The sequence below is a fragment of the Phasianus colchicus genome, chromosome 28 (genome assembly GCF_987193195.1).
Source record: "Phasianus colchicus chromosome 28, bPhaCol1.hap1.1, whole genome shotgun sequence".
Lineage (NCBI taxonomy): Eukaryota > Metazoa > Chordata > Aves > Galliformes > Phasianidae > Phasianus > Phasianus colchicus.
Window position 1 is genome coordinate 692,367 of NC_143463.1, and position 23,178 is coordinate 715,544.

General features: G+C 44.6%; 1 protein-coding gene across 4 annotated transcripts in view; it reads left to right on the plus strand.

Annotated features, from left to right (window-relative positions):
* Positions 1-23,178, plus strand: part of FBN3 (fibrillin 3) — a 130,195-nt gene that overhangs the window by 18,545 nt on the left and 88,472 nt on the right. For 3 of the 4 annotated variants that reach the window (XM_031610541.2, XM_090125837.1, XM_090125838.1), the window contains 4 exons: positions 7,491-7,573; positions 9,876-9,974; positions 15,636-15,731; positions 19,556-19,651. In XM_031610541.2, coding sequence (XP_031466401.2) covers positions 7,491-7,573; positions 9,876-9,974; positions 15,636-15,731; positions 19,556-19,651 — 374 coding nt within the window. Of the gene's footprint in view, positions 1-7,490; positions 7,574-9,875; positions 9,975-10,474; positions 10,565-15,635; positions 15,732-19,555; positions 19,652-23,178 lie in introns of those variants that run through there. The other variant, XM_090125839.1, reaches the window with a different exon arrangement.

Genomic DNA, 23,178 nt, shown 5'->3' on the forward strand with positions numbered 1-23,178 from the left:
CCTCCAGGTAATTTCTGTGGCACCATTAATTTCAATGAATTCTCCCCAGGTTTTGATTTGAAATTCTGCTATTTTTTAGCATGTGCTTGTAAAGGTTCAGTCTTCAAGAAACAGTGGTGAACTTGTAGCTTAACTTACTGTGTAACAGAGTGCCCAGAACTTCTGCCAGGATCTCTGCAGAGGGTTTGCTGAAGTCTTTAAGAAAACTGTCTTATCTTTACCTTTGCACATTTGGTACTTGCCACACCTCATGTTGAATTTAATTCAACTTCCAGTTTCTTTTGTTTTAGTCTATGAGGCTGATGCAGGATTTCTCTTCCTTCCATGATTTTGATCCAAAAACTCCTAGTATTTTGTCTGATAAAATAACTATATAATATTCTTTAACCTTCACATAAGCTTGAAGTAGGCTGAGGCCTGGGTGTCCAATTCATGAGTGTGCTGAGAGCAGTGGCTCCATTCTGTGCATAACTGTTCACATCTATGTGCTGAAAATGAGGACCAGCAGACACATTCAGATGTAAGTCAAACTGCGGTGTTTGGTGCCTGGCCATGTAGTCTCCCTGCCAATTGCATCAAAAGTGCTATATCATTAAAGATCATCCATTCATCTCTTCTGTATCCTGAGGACTTGAGAGCTGAAACTTACAGACCACCATCTGCTCAAAGTGAACTCTGCCTTCCGAGTTAATATCAACCAAAGATGTATATCTACTTCTACTGATATTTACAACTGAGTATCAGTGGCAGCACTGGCTGGCTTTGTACTTTTTCCAACCTAATGCAATCGGGAACTGAAGCCCAAAATGTTCCCCCATCTGCAGGGCACTTAAATCCATGGCAACAGAATCAATTCTGCATTCAGGGACCCCTTTTATCTGCTCATCACAGGAGAAGCAACAGATGCCCAGCCTCTTGGAAAAAAAGTAAGCCCATTTGAAGTCAAAATACAGATTTATTCTCCACCTTCAATTGTAACAACAAATTTGATAGTGTTATAGCAGAGACTTTGATTTTGCACTTTGGGTTTGGGGAGAGAGGCTCCAGAGAGCACCAGGCAAATGCAGCACATGTAGACAGTTGCCACAGTTTCTGCACAGGTCATTGTGTGCTCTGGGAACACCAGAACTGAAAAGGAGAGCGGCACACAACTTTGCACAGAAAGTCATTTAATATTTGTGCTGCTCATCTTGTAGCCACCATGGAAAGCAGAAGCTAAGATTGCTTTTACATGGAACACCACAGAATCTCATAATTGCAGAGGTTGGAAGGGACCTCAAGAGAGATAATTGAGTCCAGTCCCCTGCTAACGCAGTTCCCTACAGTAGGTCACACAGGTAGGTGCCCAGACAGGTCTTGAATATCTCCAGAGAAGGAGACTCCACCACCTCTATGGGCAGCCTGTTCCTGTGCTCCATCACTCTCACAGTAAAAAAGTTCTTCCTTGTGTTTGTATAGAACTTACTTGGTTTCAGTTTTTGCCTATTGCCACTTATTCTGTTGCAGCACACCACTGAAGAGTCTGGCCCACCTTCAAAACTTGACTCCCACACTTGAGATATATAAAATGGTGATGAGATTTCCCTTCCTCAGCCTTCTCTTCTCCAGGCTGGAGAGTCCCAGCCCTCAGTCTTTTTTCACATGGGAGATGCTCCGTGCCTTCAATCATCTTTGTGGCCCTCCATAGTCTTTTTGAAGTGAGGAGCCCGGCACTGGGCACAGTGCTCCAGCTGTGCTTCCCCAGAGAGCAGAGGGGAGCAGCACCTCCGTTGCCCTGCTGGCCACACTCTGTGCAGTGCACCCCAGGGTCCCATTGGCTTCTTGGCCACCAGAGCACACTGCTGGCTCGTGGCCACCTGTTGGCTACCAAGACACCCAGGTCCTTCTCTGCAGAGCTCCCTTCAGTAGGGCAGCCCTCAATCTGTACTGATGCATGTAATTATTCATCCCCAGGAGCATGACCCTACCTACACTCACTCTTGTTGAAGCTCATCATACTCCTCTCTGCCCCTCTCCATCCCATCCAGCTCTCACTGAATGGCAGCACAGCCTTCTGCAGTGTCAGCCACTCTTCCCAGCTTTGTTCTATCAGAATCCATCTTCATCATTGATGGAGATATTCAATAGAGAGATTTTGAGAGTTTATTCTCAGCCCAAATTGGCTGTTTTGTTGTTCTTGTAAACTCTACCCAATTGCTTTTTCCCTTTGGAGAACATCCTGTTTCTTACACTTGGAAAGGTACACCGTCAGCATTTCTGCTACACGTGTGCCATAAATCTGTTGCATGTCTGCTACACATCTGCTGGTTATGTCCTGCATATGTGCTGCACTTCTGCCATGTCCCTGTTTTGTGTCTGCTGTGCTTCTGCTGTACATTTGCTGGATGTGCACTGTACATCTTCACTGTGACTGTAGTGAACATGTTGTGTTTCTGCGGTGTTTGATTTGTGTCCAGTGTATGACTGCTATGCATCTGCTGTTATCTTTTTGTTTAGTGTGTGTTTTATGCAGGTATGTTGTATGCTTCATGATTACTGCATGTTTTCTCTTTCTCAGTATCTACTGTACATGTCTGCAGTCATGCTGAAGATGTAAAACTCGTGTATGCCTGGGTGGCTTATTCTGGAACACACTAGCCTCTCTCAGCCATAGGTCTGTTGTTGCAAACTACTACAAGTTCTTGCCAGAATACAGACTGGTACCTGGGAGATGGACCCTACAGGGTGCTACTGAGATGGGCTGTTTTTCTCAGGGTGCCCAGCCATCCCAGCAGCCTCTGCCACCCCTACAGAACTTTGGGGATTGAAACCAGCGGAAGAAAACCTTCAGAAATCCCCATTACTCAGGCAAAACTTCCAGGAGACAGACAAGGATAAGTTCAGGAAAACACAGAGTGGTGTAGAATGATGGCACCTACTGTAATGTAGTGTTCTGGGCTCCACCAGCAGAGGGGTGGCCAGCAGGGACAGGGAGGTGATTGTCCCCCTTTGCTCTGCTCTTGTGAGGCCCCAGCTGCAGTACTGTGTCCAGGTCTGGAGCCCCCAGTACAAGAAAGACAGGGAGCTGTTGGAGAGGGTCCAGAGGAGAGCCACAAAGATGATCAGGGGACTGGAGCACCTCCCCTATGAGGACAGGCTGAAGGAGCTGGGCTTGTTCATCCTGGAGAAAAGAAGGCTGCGGGGTGACCTCACTGCAGCCTTTCAGTACCTAAAGGGAGCCTACAGAGGGGAGGGGAATCAACTCTTTGAAAGGGTCGATAACTGCAGGACAAGGGGAAATGGTTTTAAGTTGAGGGAAGAAAAATTTAGGTTGGATGTCAGGGAGAAGTTCTTTACTATGAGAGCGGTGAGGTGCTGGAACAGCTGCCCAGAGAGGCTGTGAATGCCCTGTCCATCCCTGGAGGTGTTCAAGGCCAGGTTGGATGGGGCCCTGGGCAGCCTGGGGTGCTATGAAGTGTGGAGGTTGGTGGCCCTGCATGTGGCAGGGGGTTTGGAGGTTCATGATCCTTGAGGTCACTTCCAAACCTGGCCATTCTGTGATTCTGTGAGACCTCAGGATTTGAGGATGAACTAGCAAGAGAAGCCTTGCAGTAAGCACTTCATGGCATGGTAGGAAGGTAGAGGCACAGTCACAATGTCTACAAGGCCACAGGCAATGTTTGGGATGCTGTTATGAAGCAGTGAAGGGATGCTGAGACAATATGTGTCTTACGTGTTTTCTTTGCTGGTGGCAGAATACCAGAGGGTCCAGTTTGCTATCTAAATTCACATCAGGAGCAACACATAATATTTCTCAGCAGTGATTTGGTACAAGGAAAACAGCACAGACGTCTGTGCTCTGCTGGGTAATGCTGTGCAGGTGGTACAACAAATACCAACAGCCTGGCTTTTGTGAGAACAAACCAGGTCCATCCAGAGACTAATGTTGTTTGAGATGCTTAACACGTTCAGAAACAGCTAGAGAGGCAGTGTTCTTAGTGTTGCTCCTGCAAGGTGACTGGTGATACTGAGCTGCTATTTTTTTCCTGAAAGCTATCCTTGGTATTTCATTTTTTCTGTGCTTTCTCACTGAGTCACTTCAAGGAATATATTGGCATGCAGGGTACTCTGGCCTCCATGAGAAGTGGAAGCAGATGCTCAGATTCTTATTTTAGGTCTTGAAATCCTTTTATCTATTAAGGTCACTTTTTTTTCCTAAATGTATCCAAAGCATATACAATCTACACAGGGTTTTGACAGCATTTGGTTTTAATAGGAGGTGAGGGTTCAGTTGTGCAGTTTGCTAGAACAATGAAACATGAGCAGTGCAGGCATTTCTGTTCCTGGTTTTAAATGTAGGTGTTCTGATTCTGGTTTTGAAGTAGTAGTCTCATGAAAAGTACTGGAAAGGACCATGTCCAGGCTGAAGGCTGCTTTCAGCAAAGACTCTGAAAAAGGACAAACTAGGGTTTGTTCTCAGATGTTATTTCCTCACAGCTGCCATCTGCAGCAACACAGACCAGCAGCAGAGCTGTTACAGAGCACTAGGGAAATGAGGAGAGACTGTTATCTGGAAAATGAAATGAACTCGCTGGTCAAGCTGAGGTGAATGGACTGGTTTCCAGAATGAAAATTAAAAAAATAAAGCAACCAATGCTTTTGTAGTTTTTAAAAATCAGATATTGGTGTTGCTCCACTCAGCGCATCCATAAATTTGCTCCTGTGCTGAGGCACAGCTTAGCTAGAGGTATTTCTACCAGTAGACAAGATATATATGCAGTTGTGAAAGTGTATTTCACATTGAAATGGATTACAGTGGACATAGAATCGTGGAATCACGAAACAGTTGAGGTAGGAAGGGACCTTGGGAGGGCCCCTGATCCAACCCCTGCTCAAGAAGGATCACCTGGAGTAGGATGCCCAGAGGACCATGTCTGGATGGCTTCTGAAGACCTCCAAGGATGGAGGCTGTGGTCAACCTGCTCCAACATTCTGTCACTGTCACAGTGATGAAGTGTTTCCTGGTGTTCAAACTTCAGTGTTTCATAATCATTCCAAACTGCATAGCAGAAGCTGCCTAATGTGATTCGATAACACCACCATCTCTGTGCAGTGATGATGGTAGCTACTAATTGTCAATCACCACCCCCAAGCTACCTACTGAATTGGTTGACATGAAGCTTGATTTATTCAAATGAGAATGAGGATAGTATGATGGATGCCAAACAATATAAATCTGGGGCAATATCCTGATTAGATGACCATGGTTGGTGTTAGAGCATGCATAGGTCTATGAGTGGAAGAGACTTCATTAATAAATCCAGCAGTGAAATACAGAACAAGATCCCTTAGCTGAAAGTAGAAGCTAGGTGAATTCAGATCCTAAATACAGCAGCCTTAACAGGGAGGATTACTTCTTACTGGTATTCTACCACAGTCTATCTTTCAGTAGTGATTTTAGCTCAAATTCTCATGCCTCTCTAAAAGTCGTGATATCTCATGGGTTGCACAAGAGTCTGGATGAACTCTCTACTTATCTGTTTACTGGCTTCCCCCAAGTGTTTCGTCCTTTGTTAGAAATCTTGTAAGGGGCTGCATTCTCATAACTCCACAAAGTTACAGGAGTATGGGCATCGCATGAATTTGTGGATTTCATGTTTTCTTCAGGGAGATTTTCTGGGGAAGTCTGCTAGTTCATTTGTGGATGTGTAGCATGGCACAGCATGGTGCAGATACCAAGCTGAAGTATATGCTTGGGTTGGGTTTCATGTCTTCTTTGCTATGTGGCATTGCTTAAACTGTCAAAAAACATTTGAAAATGAAGAAGCTATGGCCAGCTTGTCTGGTTGGCAGTTCTGAATGCACATAAGTTTGCCACTCAGAATAAAAGAGCAGGATTTTGTCCATGCTGAGCATATGCAGCACTGCTGAGTTCTATGCACAAGGAACAGATGCCCTTGCTCTGTTCAGATGATCAAGACTTCACTTGCCTGTGGTTTTTGGGGTTGTTTGGTATCTAGGAGCCTCTGTTCCCATGTGAAAAGGTCACGAACTGTCTGTATCTAACTTTGTGGCTATGGCCCCATTCCTTACCTAGGATTCTACCTGCCTGCTCTGCCTTATCAGAGTAGACCTGACTGTGCCTCAGTTCTTCACTCTTCCATGTCATCCTAAGAGGGTCATGCTAGGCATCTGGGACTCTGATTTTACATAGTCTGACAGCCTGGAGTTACAAGAGTGGGTCTGGTTTCAGCTAGTATGGCTGCTGTGAACAAATCGCTCCACCATGAACAGTCTGCAGAAAAAAATGTATAAGGACATTTAGTCCCCATGCAGGGGACGGAGCGTCTCCATACCCCATGCAGGTATAGAGTTGCTTAGCTACATAGGTAGCTGCCATCCTTTGGGCTTGCCCTCTCCTGCCAGCCTGATGGACTTCAGGCAGCACCCGAGTCTCCTTTGTGCCTCTCAGTTTGGAAGAGGCACTTTCCTTGGACAGTTTCCTTCTTCCTACTCCTCAGGGAAACTGACACCAGGTACAATTGATTGAACTTATATAGGGTTAGAACTGGTCACACCTGTGTCTGGTCACACCTGTGTCTGTACCACAGGTCTCTCCTCTGGCCTCCAAATGCTTTTAACTTGGCATGCATTTCTACTTGTCCTACTCAGCCGAGCTCTTACTCAGCATCCCCCTCTGGAGTCCACCAGCCCACCAGCCTTAGCTCCCAGTAGGACCTTGAGACCCTGCTGTTCTGGTCAGCTTAGCACGCTTCTCACCTGATATGTTGATTGTGCTCCAAGATCCTAGCAATCCCCACATCCACAGGTACTATCCGCACCACATACTGTCTCCAACCATGCATGGACTACCTATGTTGGATCTGAGGAAAAGAAGTGGTTTAGGTTTTAGATCTTTAGTGGCCTTTCCCTCAGAGGACCAGGATGGGGCCAGACTTGCTCTCATGCTCAGGTCCCTCTCTTACTGATGTGAGAAACTTCCAGATCTGCTCTAGGCAAATCAGTCTCCCTGGTGGATCATAGAAGAACTCTGCCATGATACTTGACTATTAATCCACAACCTAGATTTCATTGTTCATGACACAGGGTGTTAACAACCATACATTTTGTGTAAGTCATCAGATGAACAGAAAGCCAGTCTGTAAAAACACTTTCTGTGCAGCATGAGTTTTGAGCTCCATGACCCTAGCACAGTGCATTGTAGCTGAAATGATGGCAGTCACTTCTCCCTCTGCCCCTTTGCACAAATGTGTAGCTAACTGGGGCTTTCTGAACAGGAAGGTTGGAAGTCAGTTATTAAAATTTTGTATGGTGACTCCATTCAGTGGGAATTAAACAAGGCTTATTTAAGCTTGGAGCGAGGGAGTGGATTTTGGCAGAAATAATGTCATTTAAGAGACTATTCAACTGTTCACATGCACCAATAATATGTACAGAATATCCAGTGGCACTCTTCAGAAACAAAGGAAAAAATTGTTTTTAATTTTCAGACCCAATGTCTGTGGCTCAAGGTTCCACTCCTACTGCTGCCCTGGCTGGAAAACGCTGCCTGGAGGGAACCAGTGCATTGTCCGTGAGTATCCATTTTCCTGTTAAGGGCACCAACGGAACTCACTGCCACGTGGGAAGGAAAACATAGCTCATGCTTCAGCAGATGACAAAACATTGCATAATCCACAAGGATAGAAGCAGTAATTGTTGGGTGTTCATGTCTCTACTACTTTTTTTTAAAGCAGGGTTGTTGCAGTCGGTCCTATTTAGTGCATGGCCTTTTATCTTCTGCTAAGCTGCTGCTGTTCCTTGTTGCTTGACAGCTTGTGTGTTTGCTCATCGGAACAATTTTAGTGACTCCTGAGAAAGTAATTTTAGAGTCTTTAGTCAGATGAAATAATTTGGCTGCTAGGACAAGAGCTAGATGCTGCCATTGTAAGTATGTTATCATGTGAAACTGTCCACAAGCAGGAATTTGTGTCTTTCTTTCAGTGTCCTGTTTCTAAAGCAGAATGCTGACTTGTGTAGATCACACCTCTGTTTCAACAGGTAGCTGTCCTGTTTGGAATAGAGCATTATTATACTCTCAAGTGCTGATACACACCTATATAATTCATTAAGGGGCCTAGGACCTGTAGCTGGTGATCTCACTTCTGTAGATTAAGGCATAAGCTATAGGGAGATGAAGGGGTCTGCCCTTCAGAGGATGCTCCCATGGGATAAAGAAATGAGATTCTTATTGGAAACAAAAGGCATTGTTATGCCTGTGTTTGATCATGCTACATACTGAAGCACAGTAAGCACATACTGCAAATGAATGGTGTCCTGCAGATATTAACCACATCCTGGACATACCAAATAGCAGAAAAAACTCTGAGATGCTTGGATTTGCCCATATCTTAGCTTTCTGAAAGAACCTTCTATATTAGAGCACATTTGGAATGCTTTTTTTGCAAAACTTCCTAAAAATAATGGACAGTGGGATATTTCTAGCTGTGGAAAACCATAGGCCCCTCTTCTGGCATCTCTGACATAATGTTCGCAAGTTATTTCACTGAAATAACTGAGCTGAAAACTCAGTTGCCTTAGTGAGAAATGCCTTGTGTTTCCTAGTAGGTAGTTGTCCAGGATCTGAAATGCACAAACCTGAGCCCAGAGCTGCAAATCTTCTGCTTTTAGAAGTAATGGTGTCTAGTGCATCACAAGTCATGGGGTCAGTTTATATGTCCTTGCACACACTGAGTAACCAGTGCCATAGTATGGCAAGCGACTCACTGAAAATCAGCAGTAAGTAACGACTCCAGAGTTAAGTGCATTTGACTTCACCCTTGGTGATGGAAAGATAGATTGGTGAGATACAATGTTCTGCATATTCTCCTTTACCTATGGGAAGAGATGAGCAAACTCAAAAAATCATCACCTTAGGAAGTCTACCTCCCTTCAGAGAGCAGACACCCCATGAAGCACACAGGGCTTCAGTTTAATTCTGATTGAAGCGAAGGGTTAAGGAACTGACAGCCAAATAGCTGCTCAGTGGCATGCAGGGTTAGTAACATTGAGGGTTGTCTGCTGACTTCTCTCATAGCTGTAAAACGTGCCATCTGGGCTGGAGGTCCTCAGGGAATTCTGCCTTGTGATTATATTTATAAAACACACAGAGATGAGTTTCACGGGACTCTAATAAAATCTGCTTACACAGGTGAAACAATATCAGCTGTCAGCTGTGTTCTTGGCTCCTATGGCATGGGAAGGGGAAGAGATTAACAGGAGTTCCAGACAAGAAAGGATGATGTGAAGGCATCGTGTAAATGCATCTCTGACTGACTCAGCTAAGCCTTCATTCAGCTGGAGCTGCATCGCAGTAACAGTCTGCTTGCTCCAAGCCAAATGATGGACTGCAGAGTGCTTCATGGGAACACCAACATTTTAAGGAAACCTATCTCACTGTGAATGTCACAGTGAGTGCAGACATTTTGGCAGGGAAAGATTCCACATTTTCTTCTGGGGTGAAAATACGGTAACAGAGCCAGCCACAGTGTGTGATAAAAGGAAGACATCTTTAGGATCATAGACAGGGTTGGAAGGGACCATGCAGTCCATTCAGTTCAGACTCACTGTGCCATGAGCTGGGTGCCAGACTGGCCTTGGATACCTCCAGGGTTGGGGCATCCCAGCTGCTCTGGGCAGCCAGGAAGGAACTCATGCCCTGTGAATGAATGGATCCTTCTCTGCCAATGTCCACACCAGGGTCCTCAAAATGTGCCCCAGATTCCTCCCCAGGTAATTCTTCAAACAAGGTGAATTCACAACCTTTTGACAGCCAAAACAGTGCCTGTAAGCTCACACTAGCATGTTGTGCTAATCACTGTCTCCTCTTCCTCTAGCAATTTGCAGGAATTCTTGTGGTGATGGATTTTGTTCACGGCCAAACATGTGTACATGCTCCAATGGACAGCTCTCTCCCAACTGTGGCTCAGCTGGAGGTAAGAAAATAGTGGTGGTGATTCTCCTCCCTCTGGAGTATTTATGTGATTTCATAAAAATTTTGCAGTCACAATAAGCTAGCAGGTCCTAAACTGACTTGGGCAGTATTCACAAAATCTTTTATTTATTTTGACTTATGCTTTTTTGGTATGAGAAATCATACAGGATAAAGCTCAGAAACTGAATTTCACAGCAGCAAATAGCAGCGCTCCATCCACTCCTGACCGCTCCTTGAAGTGGGATTAAATCTGTCGCTGTTTTTGTTTACCAAATAATTATCTTTTCCAATGTTAAATTCATTCATGTTTTGCTTAGGCTGTGATTTGAATGTCAGGGAGAGTCACTCAGTGTTTTTAGTGAACTGCAGTGACACGAAGTTAACGTGCTGGCAGAGTTGGGAATGCAGAAATTCCATTGCCACTTTTTCTGCCTTTTTCTCTCCTCTCAGGCTTTCAGGACAAAAACCTGAAAAGCTCGGGGAGGAACTTATGTGGCTGAGGTTTTTGAAAAATACTGCACAGAAACAAACTGTGGAGGACTCTGAAGAGTGACAGTCAAATATCCAGCAGGCAATTCCCATAACCCTCTGGTAATTCTTTCAGAACATATTCAAGATGAGATTCTGTGTGCAAATGCTCCATTATTCTACGGCACATGGTTCTGCACAGAAGGCACCCCTCCTGTTTGAGTCTGAATCATACAACCATAGAATTGTAGAATGGTTTGGGTTGGAAGGGACCTTGAAGATCACCTTGTTCCAACCTCCTGCTGTAGGCAGGGACACCTCCCACTAAGCCAGGGTGCTCACAGCCCCATCCAGCCTGGCCTTGAATGCTTCTAGGGTGTGGGCATCCACAACCTCTCTGGGCAACCTGTGCCAGTGTCTCACCACCCTCACAGGAAAGAATTTCTTCCTAATATCATGTCTAAATCTACCCTCTTCCAGTTTAAAGCCATTTCCCCTGTTAGCTGGTGGCCTTGTGTATTCACTGGTGTGGACTTTCTGTTCCTCTGTGCAACTTTTCCTACCATGTTGTATGATTGAAATGGATCTGGGATTTATGGTAGATAGCAGGCTGAATAGGAGTCAGTAGTCATTGTGGCAGTGAGTAAAACCAGTCACTGCAACCTAGACGAAGGAAATCATGATGAAAAAGTCAAAGATAGGTGTTGTCCTCTCTGTTATCTGCTTAGTGGGACTATAGCTGGAACATTGCATCGGGGCTGCCATTTCAAGAAGGATGTGTAGCAAATGAGGATAGATCAGCAGCAAGCTGGAGTGTGTGTCCTCAAAAGTGAAGCTGGTGGAACTGAGCTGATTTAGTCGAAGAAGGATCTGTAATTTCTGGAAGCTATGGAGGAAGTACAGTCAAACTTTTAGTGGTGGTGGCAGCCAATGTTACAAAGCCTACTGGCCACAGGTTGCAGCTTGGGATGTTTGGACAGTACACAAAAGTTCTTTTCACCAGAGGGTGGTGCAGTACTTGGACAGGTCACCAGAGGTGTGGGAGATTGCCTTCCTTGGGTGGTTTCAACCGTTGGCCAGAAAAAGTCACAGCCATTGTGGCCATGGGGAAGCTGGATGGAGCCATCCAGCAAGCCCTGTAACCAGCCTGTGTGTGTCTGTGCACGACTTTTTGAAAGAGTAGCTTACACTGAGTTTTGAACTGCGATACCTACCAAGCAGCTGATAAAAAGCAGACAAAATCATCTGATTCCTTCATAGGACTCAGAGGCCGGAAAGATGTGGTTATCAAGTACTCTTGCCCATCCAGAGGAGCCAGTGAGGCCTGTATTCATTGTGGCCTTCCAGTATTTGGGATGGGGAGCTTATCAACAGGAAGAAGGCCGACTTGTCTACACTCTGATAGTGATAGGAGAAGGAGGAATGGCTTTAAACTAAAGGAGGGGAGATTATATTGGATGTCATGCAGAAATTCTTCACTCAGAGGGCAGTGAGGCCCCGGCACTGCCCAGAGCTGTGGGTGCCCCATTCCTGGAGCTGCCCCAGGCCATGGATGGGCCCCAAGCAGCCTGAGCTGGGGGAACCCAGCCCATAGCAGGTGTAGGGTTGAGGGGGCTGTGAGGTCCCTCCCAAGCACAGACATGCTGAAATTCTGAGTCTATGGTCTATGTGTGCAGCTAGTGGCACAGTGTTTTAAGAATGCTGATTATTTTTTCCAGGGCTCTATGCAAGATGCAGAATTCAGTGGGATTTTAGAGCATCTTTTAGGTCTCATGGCAATTGCTGGAAACAACGCAGTAATTTATTTTCCATTATTGCCCATCTATAGGCATGCTATTGTTAATAAAGTGTCTTGCAGGCATCTGACTGAAGGCCACAGACCTAGCCCCGTCAAACCTCAAAACCACATTCAAAGCATGACACAAAGAAGGAAATTCTCAGTATCTGATCCCAGAGTGCCACATTGCCCTTCAACCCTGCAGATGTCCCCAGAAAGTGCTCAGCACTGAAGCCTATGTGAGCACTGCTCTGCAGACCTCACCATTGCTCTGCTGACAGGAAGGTGCTGGAGACACAAAAGTTTCTGGAATGAGTGTCCAGATGTTAGCAATCACAGAGGAATGCAAGGAATGCTGTTAGCAGTATATACATTTGGGCACAGACTTGGCATTCCACTGTGCCTGAGGTGGATTTCAGCAGGCACTCAGGGTTAGGGGGTAGGGTTGGTTTCTCTGCAGAGGCTTCATCAAATCTGGCATTCATTGAGGGGATGTTTGTATCTACATTTATCATGAATGCTTCAGGGAGGTAAAATAGTCAAACAGTGCATTCCAGAGGCAATAAAAGCTGCTCTGCCTCTCTCTGTCATAACAAAAAGTTTGGTTTCTTACTTGAGGTATTTAAAGAGTAATTTGCAAGTGACTGTTTAGATAGTAGCAATCTGTTAGCAGACATAAAGCTTGTCTGCAAATTGCACTGCTGATGGCTGGCAGATCAGCCACAACCACTGATCCTTTAAAATAAAGTAACACTGATCCAATGCAATGGGAAGAGTTAATTAGGGTGAACTGTCATTCTCTTTTTCCTAGAAATTTTGTCTCTGCTATCTTGGAAAATCCCAACAAAGTGTAGCAGGCCTTTCAGTTCTTGGCTGAATTATGTTCACTCCAAATCTAGCAGACCTCTCAGTGCCAGCACTGCAGATAAATGAGATAGTGATGGGATCTCAGGGCCTTTGGGATCACTGCAGAAGTAAGGCGATCACTGCCAATTAGTTGGAAAATTTCTGGATGAGTGTCAGGGCGTTATGTCTGTACTCCAAACTCCTAAATTTTCTCAGCTTCATTAAATCTTAGCCCTTGCTGAATGCATTGAATGCAAAGCAAAGCAGACTGTATAGGGAAAAGCTCTGACAGATGGACAGCGGACAGACAGACATTTCCTAGCTACCTCTTTCTGGGTGGGTCTCCAGATTTGTGGCATGTAATTGCTTTCCCAGCACTGATTAATTGTAGTGAGGGATGTAGGGTTAGAACATGCTGGAAACAGAGCTGTTTCCCAGAGAGACTGGTCTCATGTCTGACAATCTGGGCAATGCTTTGAAGCCTTAAGCTTAGTTTCTTTAATGATTAAGTTTCATCTAAATTTGGCCTCATCTCTGGCCATAGAGCAATAGGAAGGACTGTAGACATTATAACTAATTCAAACCATACTAGAAATGCATGAATTAAATGTAAAGCACATGTGCTTAGCATTTTGAATGCAAAGCTCCAAGACTTCTCACTCCACTCCTTCTTCCTGTCAGGCCTTCTATGAACAAAGCATGAACCGTGTAATAATCCTTATTGGACACTTATGATTCCTGCTGCCTTTTGGGCAGATGTTTCACTTGCACTGCCCCCAGCTCTTCTCTTTTGAAGCTGTTGTTACACGTAGAGACAAGACACAAACCTCATCTGAGCATCTCCTTACACGTACACACTCTTGTTCCACCTTCTTCAAGCTGCCAAGTCATAGGACAATAGAACTGTTAGAGTTGGAAGGGATACTTAAAGGTCATTTAGTCCAACTCCCCTGCAGTGATCGGGGTCATCCACAGCTCATTCAGGTTGCTTACAGTCTGGTCCAGCCTGGCCTTGACTGTCTCCAAGAATGGGCATCCATCACATCACTGGGCAACCTGTTTCTGTGTCTCACCGCCCTTGTTGTAAAGACTTTTTCCTTATACCCAAATTAAATCTCCCCCCTTTTAGTCTGAAACCACTTCCCCGTGTCCTGTCACAACAGACCCCACTAAATAGTCTGTCCTGTTCCTTCTTACAGCCCCTTTCGATACTGAAGGCAGCACTCAGGTCTCTGCAGAGCCTTCTCTTCTGGGGGCTGGACAGCCCCAGCTCCATCAGCCCCTCCCATCCTGGCAGGCAGGAACTGTGATGTATATGCTGAAAAACAGTTTTCACTTAACTTGCTGTAACCTGAAGCACTTACAATTTGCGTTGTCATTTTTGACAAAGAAAGAATGCGTTGTTCCAGGCATTTCTGTAACAAATGAGAGCTGTTTGACCTGTATTTGTAAGTTAGTGTTTAGTAATAAACCTCCCTTTTGGGGCTCTTCTACTTTAATATCACATTCCTTAAATATTGTATAGTAATGAAGCAGTTAAAACTAGTACTGGCGATGTGTCTCCCTCAGTGTAAAACTGCCTGATTCTTCTGTATTACTATTGTTTTCCTACAGTGTATTATTCATATTCACGGCTCCATAATCTACAGTGGAAGCTGAACTTTAACATAGAAAGAATAGATAATGCATGCTTTCCATTGCAGATTTGTTAAAAAACCCACTCTTGTAGATGGAACTCATTAATAAGGCCACATGGTTATTGGAAAAAGAAGAGAAATACCTTAAAAATTTATGGTTTTCCTTCACAGAATAAAATTCTTCTCCCAAGCCCTCTCAGCATTTAACATGCTTGTAATAAGAAAACATTTTAAAGATTAAATAACCCAGAATGAGAAAAGCTTGGAAATAGAGCAAAAATTCTAAAATAATGATTAAAGGGTACACAAATATTTGAAATGTGTAATATCCCAGAAGATAGAGAAACAGGAGTAAATATGCCCTTACTCTCAGTCACATGAGCTGCATCCTTTAAAAAAGACAAAACTTCAGATGTTTAATCAGGGGAGACCCTGTAATGAAGGAAGGTTGTAGTGCCTCTGGCTTCCATAGAACGATGTCTATTTCTGTTAAAGACTGCTTGCCATAAGAGAGCAATCCTACCCTGTCCTGTGTGACATGGCCTTGAAGTGTCACCTCTCCTACACTGCTCATAGTGTTATGTGACTGTCTGTAGCATTCATGTCTTGTCTCTGTCTCAACGGTGCAATGCTTCCATCTGTAGTACAGTCCAAATGTCTTGTGTCCAGGGAATACAGAACAGACTAAGTGTTCATAGTTGTAACAAGCTCTGAAATAATGTTACCTCAGTAAAAGTACAAGCCTTTTACCCACTGTGGGCACATATTCTGTAGCGAGACTTCAGCAGTGACTTCATTTAACTTGAAGGAATATTTAACATCACCTGTGCACTGAGGGGAGAAGAGATTAAGAAAGTTACACGTGAGGTGTGCACCTCCTGCCATGGGCTGGTTTTTGCACTGTCTTGTAATACTTCTCTGCTCTTCTCCACAGTCCAAACCTGCAATGTCAGATGCATGAACGGTGGAAGCTGCAATGAGGAATCTTGCCTCTGCCAGAAAGGTTACACCGGAACGTACTGTGGGCAGCGTAAGTACTTGCAACATCAGCTATATGTATGCACAGTGAGCAGAAGGACAAAGCTAGATTTGTACAGCCTCATAAATAGAGAGGTCACCTTGCGTGTGCTGATGTGCTGGTTGCAGTGTAGACTTTGATGTCCTCACTGCATTCTGCTCTCCATTGGAGTCTCAGCTCACTCTCATTGGGACGCGGGTTACATTTGTTCTGCCTGGTGTGGCTGGGAGAAGAGTCAGCACTGTCACTGCAGCCATCTTTCTGGTTCCCCACAGCTGTAGATCCAAACTGCCCTGCGGTGTGTATCCAGCACTGCCCATCGTGCACTGCTGACTGCAAAGTCATGACCTGCCTTGACTTGCACCTTGCTCCCCAGACATGAGTTTGAGGGAGCTCATATCAAAGATGTGGCCTTTGAGTGCACATCTCTTGGCTCTCAGCCTGAGTACCCCATGCTAGGAAGGGCAGGTGCAGCCTTTGCTGATCGTCCCCTGTTGTTTTACAGTGGACCACACTAGCTGGAGTTACGTATTATTTCTCTGTAAATATTTTTAGAACATATTTTTTGAAAAACAGCTTATTCTCTGGGAAAAGTCTTCCTGTGGGAAACCTTCATTTTAGCTCAAATGAAGTCTGCTTTCAATTAGAAGAGGAAAAACCTTTTAAAAAAGGCAAAAATGTTTTGGTTATAAAGTGTACTTGTTACATTTTGAAGATCTAAATTTTTAGTTCTGCTTATGTGACAGCACTGATTTTTTATAAAGAAGCCCCAATGTGGTCACTGAAAGAAACTTCACAATAATTTATAACTTGATCTTCTGTTTTGTCAAAGTACCTCTACTTTTCATAGGGAAAAACTGCATTTTTTTTCCCCAGTGCCCTATGATAGGATTTGGCAGTTAAATGATTGCTTGTGCATATTGTAGAATAAACAACCAAAGAACTTATGTGCTGTCTGTAATAAGCAGCTAGGAAGCAAGTATGCAGAACAATATTAAAAGAATCTCTGATCAAATGGAATTTTACAGGCAAATTTCAAATCCATGTATGAATGTGAGAACTGCTGAGGTTCTCGGTGAAATCTATGAGAATTTTCTTTAGGACAGACAAAAGACCATATTTTCCCTAAGCTTATCCTCAGCTACAACTGATTCATTTTTGCTGGAACGTTCCAAAAAGTTCAGCTGAAGACAGACATACCATATGGAAAATTTCATTCTGAACAGTTAAAGCTTGGGAAAATTGTAAGTAACAGCAAACCAGAGCTTATACTGGAGTGTGCTAAGCAACCTTTATTAAGTGCTGCTACCAGCTCCACCTATAATATCCTCAGTAGAGTTTTCATAACGGTTCACATATTGGCAGCACATCACTGGCAGGGTGGGACCCCACTGGCAGCATTCCAGCCAAGCAGATTTCAGCTTCCTCAGCTCTGAAATGGGTGTAACTTTTGAAAGCTGTGATATGCAGCAGCACCTGGTCTCTGTTGCCTGGCACTTGGCACTAAGCTAGTGATGGCCACGCTCAGTGCTGTACAAGATTGCTGTGGGTCTCACTTTTCAGATGAGATTATGTGTCATCTTCAGTGTGCCAGTGGTGTTAGGTAACTGAGTAGCTTGAAGGGTGAAAATCTGTATAGGAACTTTAGGAAATACCTTAGCAGCCCTAACTAGTCCCAACAAGTGCTGAGATTTTAATAGCTCTGTGGGATCCTGTCCCTCTCAGCCTCTCATTGACTCTCTCTACAGCACTTATCTTGTGCTGCAGATGACTGCTGACTTCCATCTTGTATTCACACACAACAGAATGCCAGCTAGTGTGGGTGTACTGAAGAAGGTAGGTGAAGAAGAAGACAGGTGTTTCCGTTTTGGGAGCTGGTGATACCACACACTCTATACAGCAGAATTTGGATTGTTGAAGAAACCAAATTTCCTGACTTTTCTCAGGCTTGTGTTCTTTACCTACTGCTCGCAAAGGGACTTCCCACTCCCACTCTGATCACAGAACCTGCCAGAGAGTCTGATGGAACAAAAGGATGCTTACTTTAATCTTGAGCTTCCAGGACCTGCAGTCCTCTTCCTCCTCGTGCCTTTGGCTTTCAGTTTGGTGCTGTAGCTTGAGCAATAGTGATCTCAAAGGCATAGAAGTGGTCCCTTACTGCCTGAGGTTGTTGAGAACAAACTCCTGTAGGATCACATGACACATGACAGAAAATGAAAGCAAGCTTGTCCATGGCACCAGAAGAGGATTTCTGGAGCAGACAGACTCTGGAGAAGATGCAGCCTCTGATTTTTTTTTTTTAACCAGCCCAAGGAAAGAAGCTGTCTGTAGGAGGGATGAGCCCCTCTTCCCACACAGTGGCTCTCACAAGGGTCCCAGCTCCATCTAGTTCACTTCTTCAGCCTCTGTGGAGGAAAGACAGGGCACAGAGACCCTTTGGATCCACAGTACTTCACAGGAGTTTTGCTGTACCATGAGTGTATCAGAGACAACTGTATAGCTCCTTTGAAATAGCAAGACTTAAAAGCATTCATTTTCAAAACAGTTGAGAGCATTTCATTTACAGAGGAGTTCCTACCAGCTGAGCTTTATACATGTCTCCATCAGTTCTCTCTGGAAGGTTATTTTTCTCCTGCAGAGCATCATCTCTTGATGTCACTGAATGAACTCATCCTACCATAGTGTTAGGAAATGATGAGTTGATGCCAGTGCCTCCTAGAATGGGCACTGACACTGTGCCAGAATGTTTGATCCATCCATTCATGTGCTCCTGATGCACATGCTGTCACTGTTGCAGTCAGAACAATAGGTTTGGTTTGTGGTCCTGCAGGGTGAGCACCCAACAGCTCACATGGCATACCTGACTGCCACTTGTTTCTTGACCCTGCTTTCCACCACCACTTTCATTTTCTGCCTCAGTCTCCTTGTAGATAAACTTGTTTCCAATAAGCCTTGTCCTATTTGTCTCAGTTTTGTCTCTTCTGTACCCAAATTTGCTATTTCTGATATTATTATTGATGCAATCTCAGCCTTGCATGCTATTGCCAATACAGTTACCCAAATACTGCTGGCCTTGTAAGACCTCTAAAACTCCCTCAGAAGTCCCCAGTCAAGTTATTTGCAAGGTTTGGCAAGTGCCCACGATTTCACCTCACCTCCCAATAAAACCCAGCCAATGCTTGCAGCACAACCTGTAACTTTCTTCAACAGCTCACATTCTTACCTGTCACAACCAGCAACTGCTCACATCATGCAGGTTTTTCAGCTAGTAAAGCCTAATCAGTGACATAAGTGTTCTGCCTTACTTCCATCATGTTGACAGGAGATTTTCAACTAAGAATAGCAGGGCTAATCTGAAGTCAAAGAATATTTGTTTGCTGCCATATCACACTGGCCTCTGGTTCTTCCTTGTTTCACATGTGTGGGATGCAATGGCTGACTGGTCTCTTCTCACATTTTATTGTCTTCCGGTTTTCCTCTCCTTAGATTTAAATTGCCTTTATGCAGTTTCTCATTTGTATAAATTCATCTTGACCTTGACATTTAAATCCCAGTGCTGACCTGAATGAACTTGAGATTCCAGAGCACAGGAAATCCTGTCAAGTGAAATGGGAGTTTGTAGCCTTTTTATAAATGGTTTCACTCATAAACAGGAAATCATTTTCGAGGGGAAAGAAAAAGAAAAGATCACGCATTTCTCGATATGTTCACTACATGGAAGAGGTGAATAACACAAAGTAGGTGGTAGATATCCTGAGTTCTTCCAGCACTACACAGTTACACTGTCATTTCCCTGAGAGCAGAAATCACTGATTTCCATTTCTATTTCTAAACAGCTGTCTGTGAAAATAGCTGTCAGAACGGAGGTCGTTGCATTGGACCAAATCGTTGTGCTTGTGTTTATGGATTTACTGGCCCCCAGTGTGAGAGAGGTAAGGAACATCTTCATATTATCACTGACTGAGCGTAGGAGTTCTGTATTCAGGTATGTATGCTAGGGATACTTGATTCTAAGTGAATTTCTTCTCAGTTTCCTAGCCTGATGATACAGTCTCTAATTCTGGGATTAAATTGAGTCTGAAAAAGTTTTACTGCAGGCATTAAAAATGTCTCATGAGGAAGACTTCATCTCTTCCACTTGCATAGCTGATGATATAGAATTCTTCCATTATATTCAGTATGAAGATGGTGATTGTTTTTTATATATAGTTACAGTTTTTATTAACTTGTCTTATTTGAGAGATGATGTTCCTCAAATACATCCTTACAACCTCAGAAAATCCTGTGGTGCTGAGATCCACTGAGTAATGAAGTTTTTCTCCTAATCAATGTAAATGTTCCCTCATCTTGGTTGGTTCTTCCTTTGTTCAAGAGTGGTGGCCAATGACACCAACTCATACTGCCATTCTAGTGGGAGAGCAGGCCTGACTCAAGTTTATTGGGCATGGTTGACGTTGGACCTGATGTTCTTAGAGGTCTTTTCCAACCTTCATCATTCTGTGATTCTAATAACAGCCTCATGTCCAAAGCACTCTCTCAGATCTCTGCTTATCAAGTGTGAAGTATTTAAAGTGCCTGCTGTTCTGTTTCTGTGGATACTCCTCACCCACGTGTGGCCTCCTGTGGTAGTGTTAAACATGAAAATATCCCTGTGCTCAGAACAAAAATTGCGTTTTTCTCTTGGGCATTTTCCTGCTTCTTGTCTCGATCACCAAGGCGTGGATTAGAAATACCAGAAAGCCCTTTACCACAGCATCCTCATAAAGGAAGGTGACACTATCAGCCCCTTCCTAAACACTGAGAGAGGGGAGAAAATGGGCTAGAACTGGCTCTGGTCTTGTTCAACATCTACATTGGTGACTTGGATGAAGCCAGTTTGCTGATGGTACAATGCTGGGAGGAGTGGCTGACTCTGCAGAAAACTGAGCTGCCATTCAGTGAAAACTGTACAGGATGGAGAACGGCAGAGAGGAACCCAATGAGCTTCAACAAGAGTAGGTAGGATCGTGCTCCTGAGGATGAATAGCCACATGCATCAGTACATGTTAGGGGCTGCCTTACTGGAAGGGAGCTCTGTGGAGGAGGACCTGGGTGTCCTGGTAGTCAACAGGTGAACCATGAGCCAGCAGTGTGCTCTGGTGGCCAAGAAGCCAATGGGACCCTGGGGTGCACTGCACAGAGCGTGGCCAGCAGGGCAAGGGAGGTGCTGCTCCCCTTTGCTCGGCTGGAGCACTGCGCCCAGTGCCGGGCTCCTCACTTCAAAAAAGACAGGGAACTGCTGGAGAGAGCCCAGTGGAGGGCTGCAGAGATGGGAGGGGCATAGAGCATCTCCTGGTGGGGACAGGCTTAGAGCCATGGGGCTGATCGCCTGGAGATGAGAAAGCTGAGAGGGGATCTCATCACTGTTTATAAATATCTGAAGTGTGCAAGTCAAGAGGATGGGGCCAGGGCACTGGGCATGAACTGGAACATGAAGTTCCATCTGAATGTGAGGAAGAACTTCTTTACTGCGAAGTGGCAGAGCCCTGGCTCTCAGCTGCCCAGAGAGTTGGTGGGGTCTCCTTCTCTGCCAATATTAAAGACCTGTCTGGACACATTTCTGTTTATCTGCTATAGGGAATTGCTTTGGTAGGGTTTGGACTTGATCTCCAGAGGTCCCTTCTATCCCCTACAGTTCTGTGATTCTGTGAAAAGAAATGTACGCTAAAACTTTTAATGTGCCAGTGTGATACATTGATTCTGGCCAAGCACTCACCCTGCATCTTGTTCACCTCCCTCTCCCTTTGGATGGGGAGAAGGTAGAAGGAAGGTGAGAAGACTCATATATTGTGAAAGTGTGAGTTTAATAAGGAAAACAAAAACTGAATGTGGAAGCAAAGGAAAATAAGATATTCATTCACTGCTTCCCATTGACAGAAAGATGTCCAACCACTTCCTGAGGGTGAGGGTCAGGGGGCTGGGGAGAAAGCATTGACGCTGTGTAAGTGCTATTCATCAACAGCTAAAACATCAGTGGCTTCTCCAGCTAATTTTGCTGCCTATCTTGAACCAGATTTCCAAGGTTCACTGAGGCTGCTCAGAAGTGGAACTGCTTCTCATTGCAGCAGCTGTGGAAGAGTGATGTCCAAAGAACACATGCAGTTAGGGGACCAAAAGCTTTTGCTGGTTTAAGGACTTGGACAGCTTGCAGGAACTCTGCCAGGCATGAACAGGCTGCAGTTCATCAGGCAAGCACTCAGTTCCCATGGCATAAGGACCATTTCTGCAGTCTCCTGCATCCTTCAATATAGAATCAAACTTCTGCAATAAGTCCCTCAATTTGACATGGTCTTTCTGCTGCAAGACACCATTCCTTTGGGCTGAAGGAGGTGAATACTGCGTACCCTCAAAAATGAAAACTAACGATGTCACCAGAGCTAACAACTGTTGATTTTCAAATGAACAAGGACTCAAAACCCAGAAAGTCGATTTTCTAACATCTGCAAGTTACTATTATGATTTGGTACAATACTTATTTGAAAATCTTGAAAACTACAACCAGAATATCAGGTTTTCAGTGAACGAGCTTTATTTTAAATAACAACATTACAAAGAGAAGCATTAGCCAGCTCTGTTTTATTTTGAACCTCATGCAGTTTGATGCTAGCTGCTCATCCACTATGAATACCAGCAGCTTCACAAAGAGTTGCAGCTTTCATAGAATCACAGAATCATAGAACGGGCTGTGTTGAAAAGGACCGCAGTGATCATCTGGTTCGAACCCCCTGCTATATGCAGGGTCGCCAACCAGCAGATCAGGCTGCCCAGAGCCACATCCAGCCTGGCCTTGAATGCCTGCAGGGATGGGGCATCCACAACCTCCTTGGGCAACCTGTTCCAGTGCCTCACCACCCTGTGTGTGAAAAACTTCCTCCTAATATCCAACCTAAACCTCCCCTGTCTCAGTTTAAAAGCATTCCCCCTAGTCCTATCACTGTCCACCCTTGTAAAAGCCATTCCCCTCCTTTTTATAAACTCTCTTCAGATATTGGAAGGCCACAATAAGGAGTCAGAAGTCTGGCTCACAGTGAAAGGTGACTTCGCTGCGTTTCATCCAGCCAGCACGTGCTGAGTGGCTCTGTTAGCTTTACAGTGTGTAAAGCAGTGTGACTGTGGCTGAGGTGTTGGCTCTGAGATACAAAATTTCACCCTTTCCTCTTGGCTTAGGTGGACACAGAATCACAGAATCATAGAATCACCAAGGTTGGAAAAGACATACGAGATCATCCAGTCCAACCATCCACCGATCTCAATAGTTCTCACTAAACCATGTCTCTCAACACCAAGTCCAAACGTTCCTTGAACACCTCTAGGGTCGGTGACTCCACCATCTCTCTGGGCAGCCATTCCAGTGCCTGACCACTCTTTCAGAGAAGTAATATTTCCTAACATCCAGCCTGAATCTCTCCTGGCGCAGCTC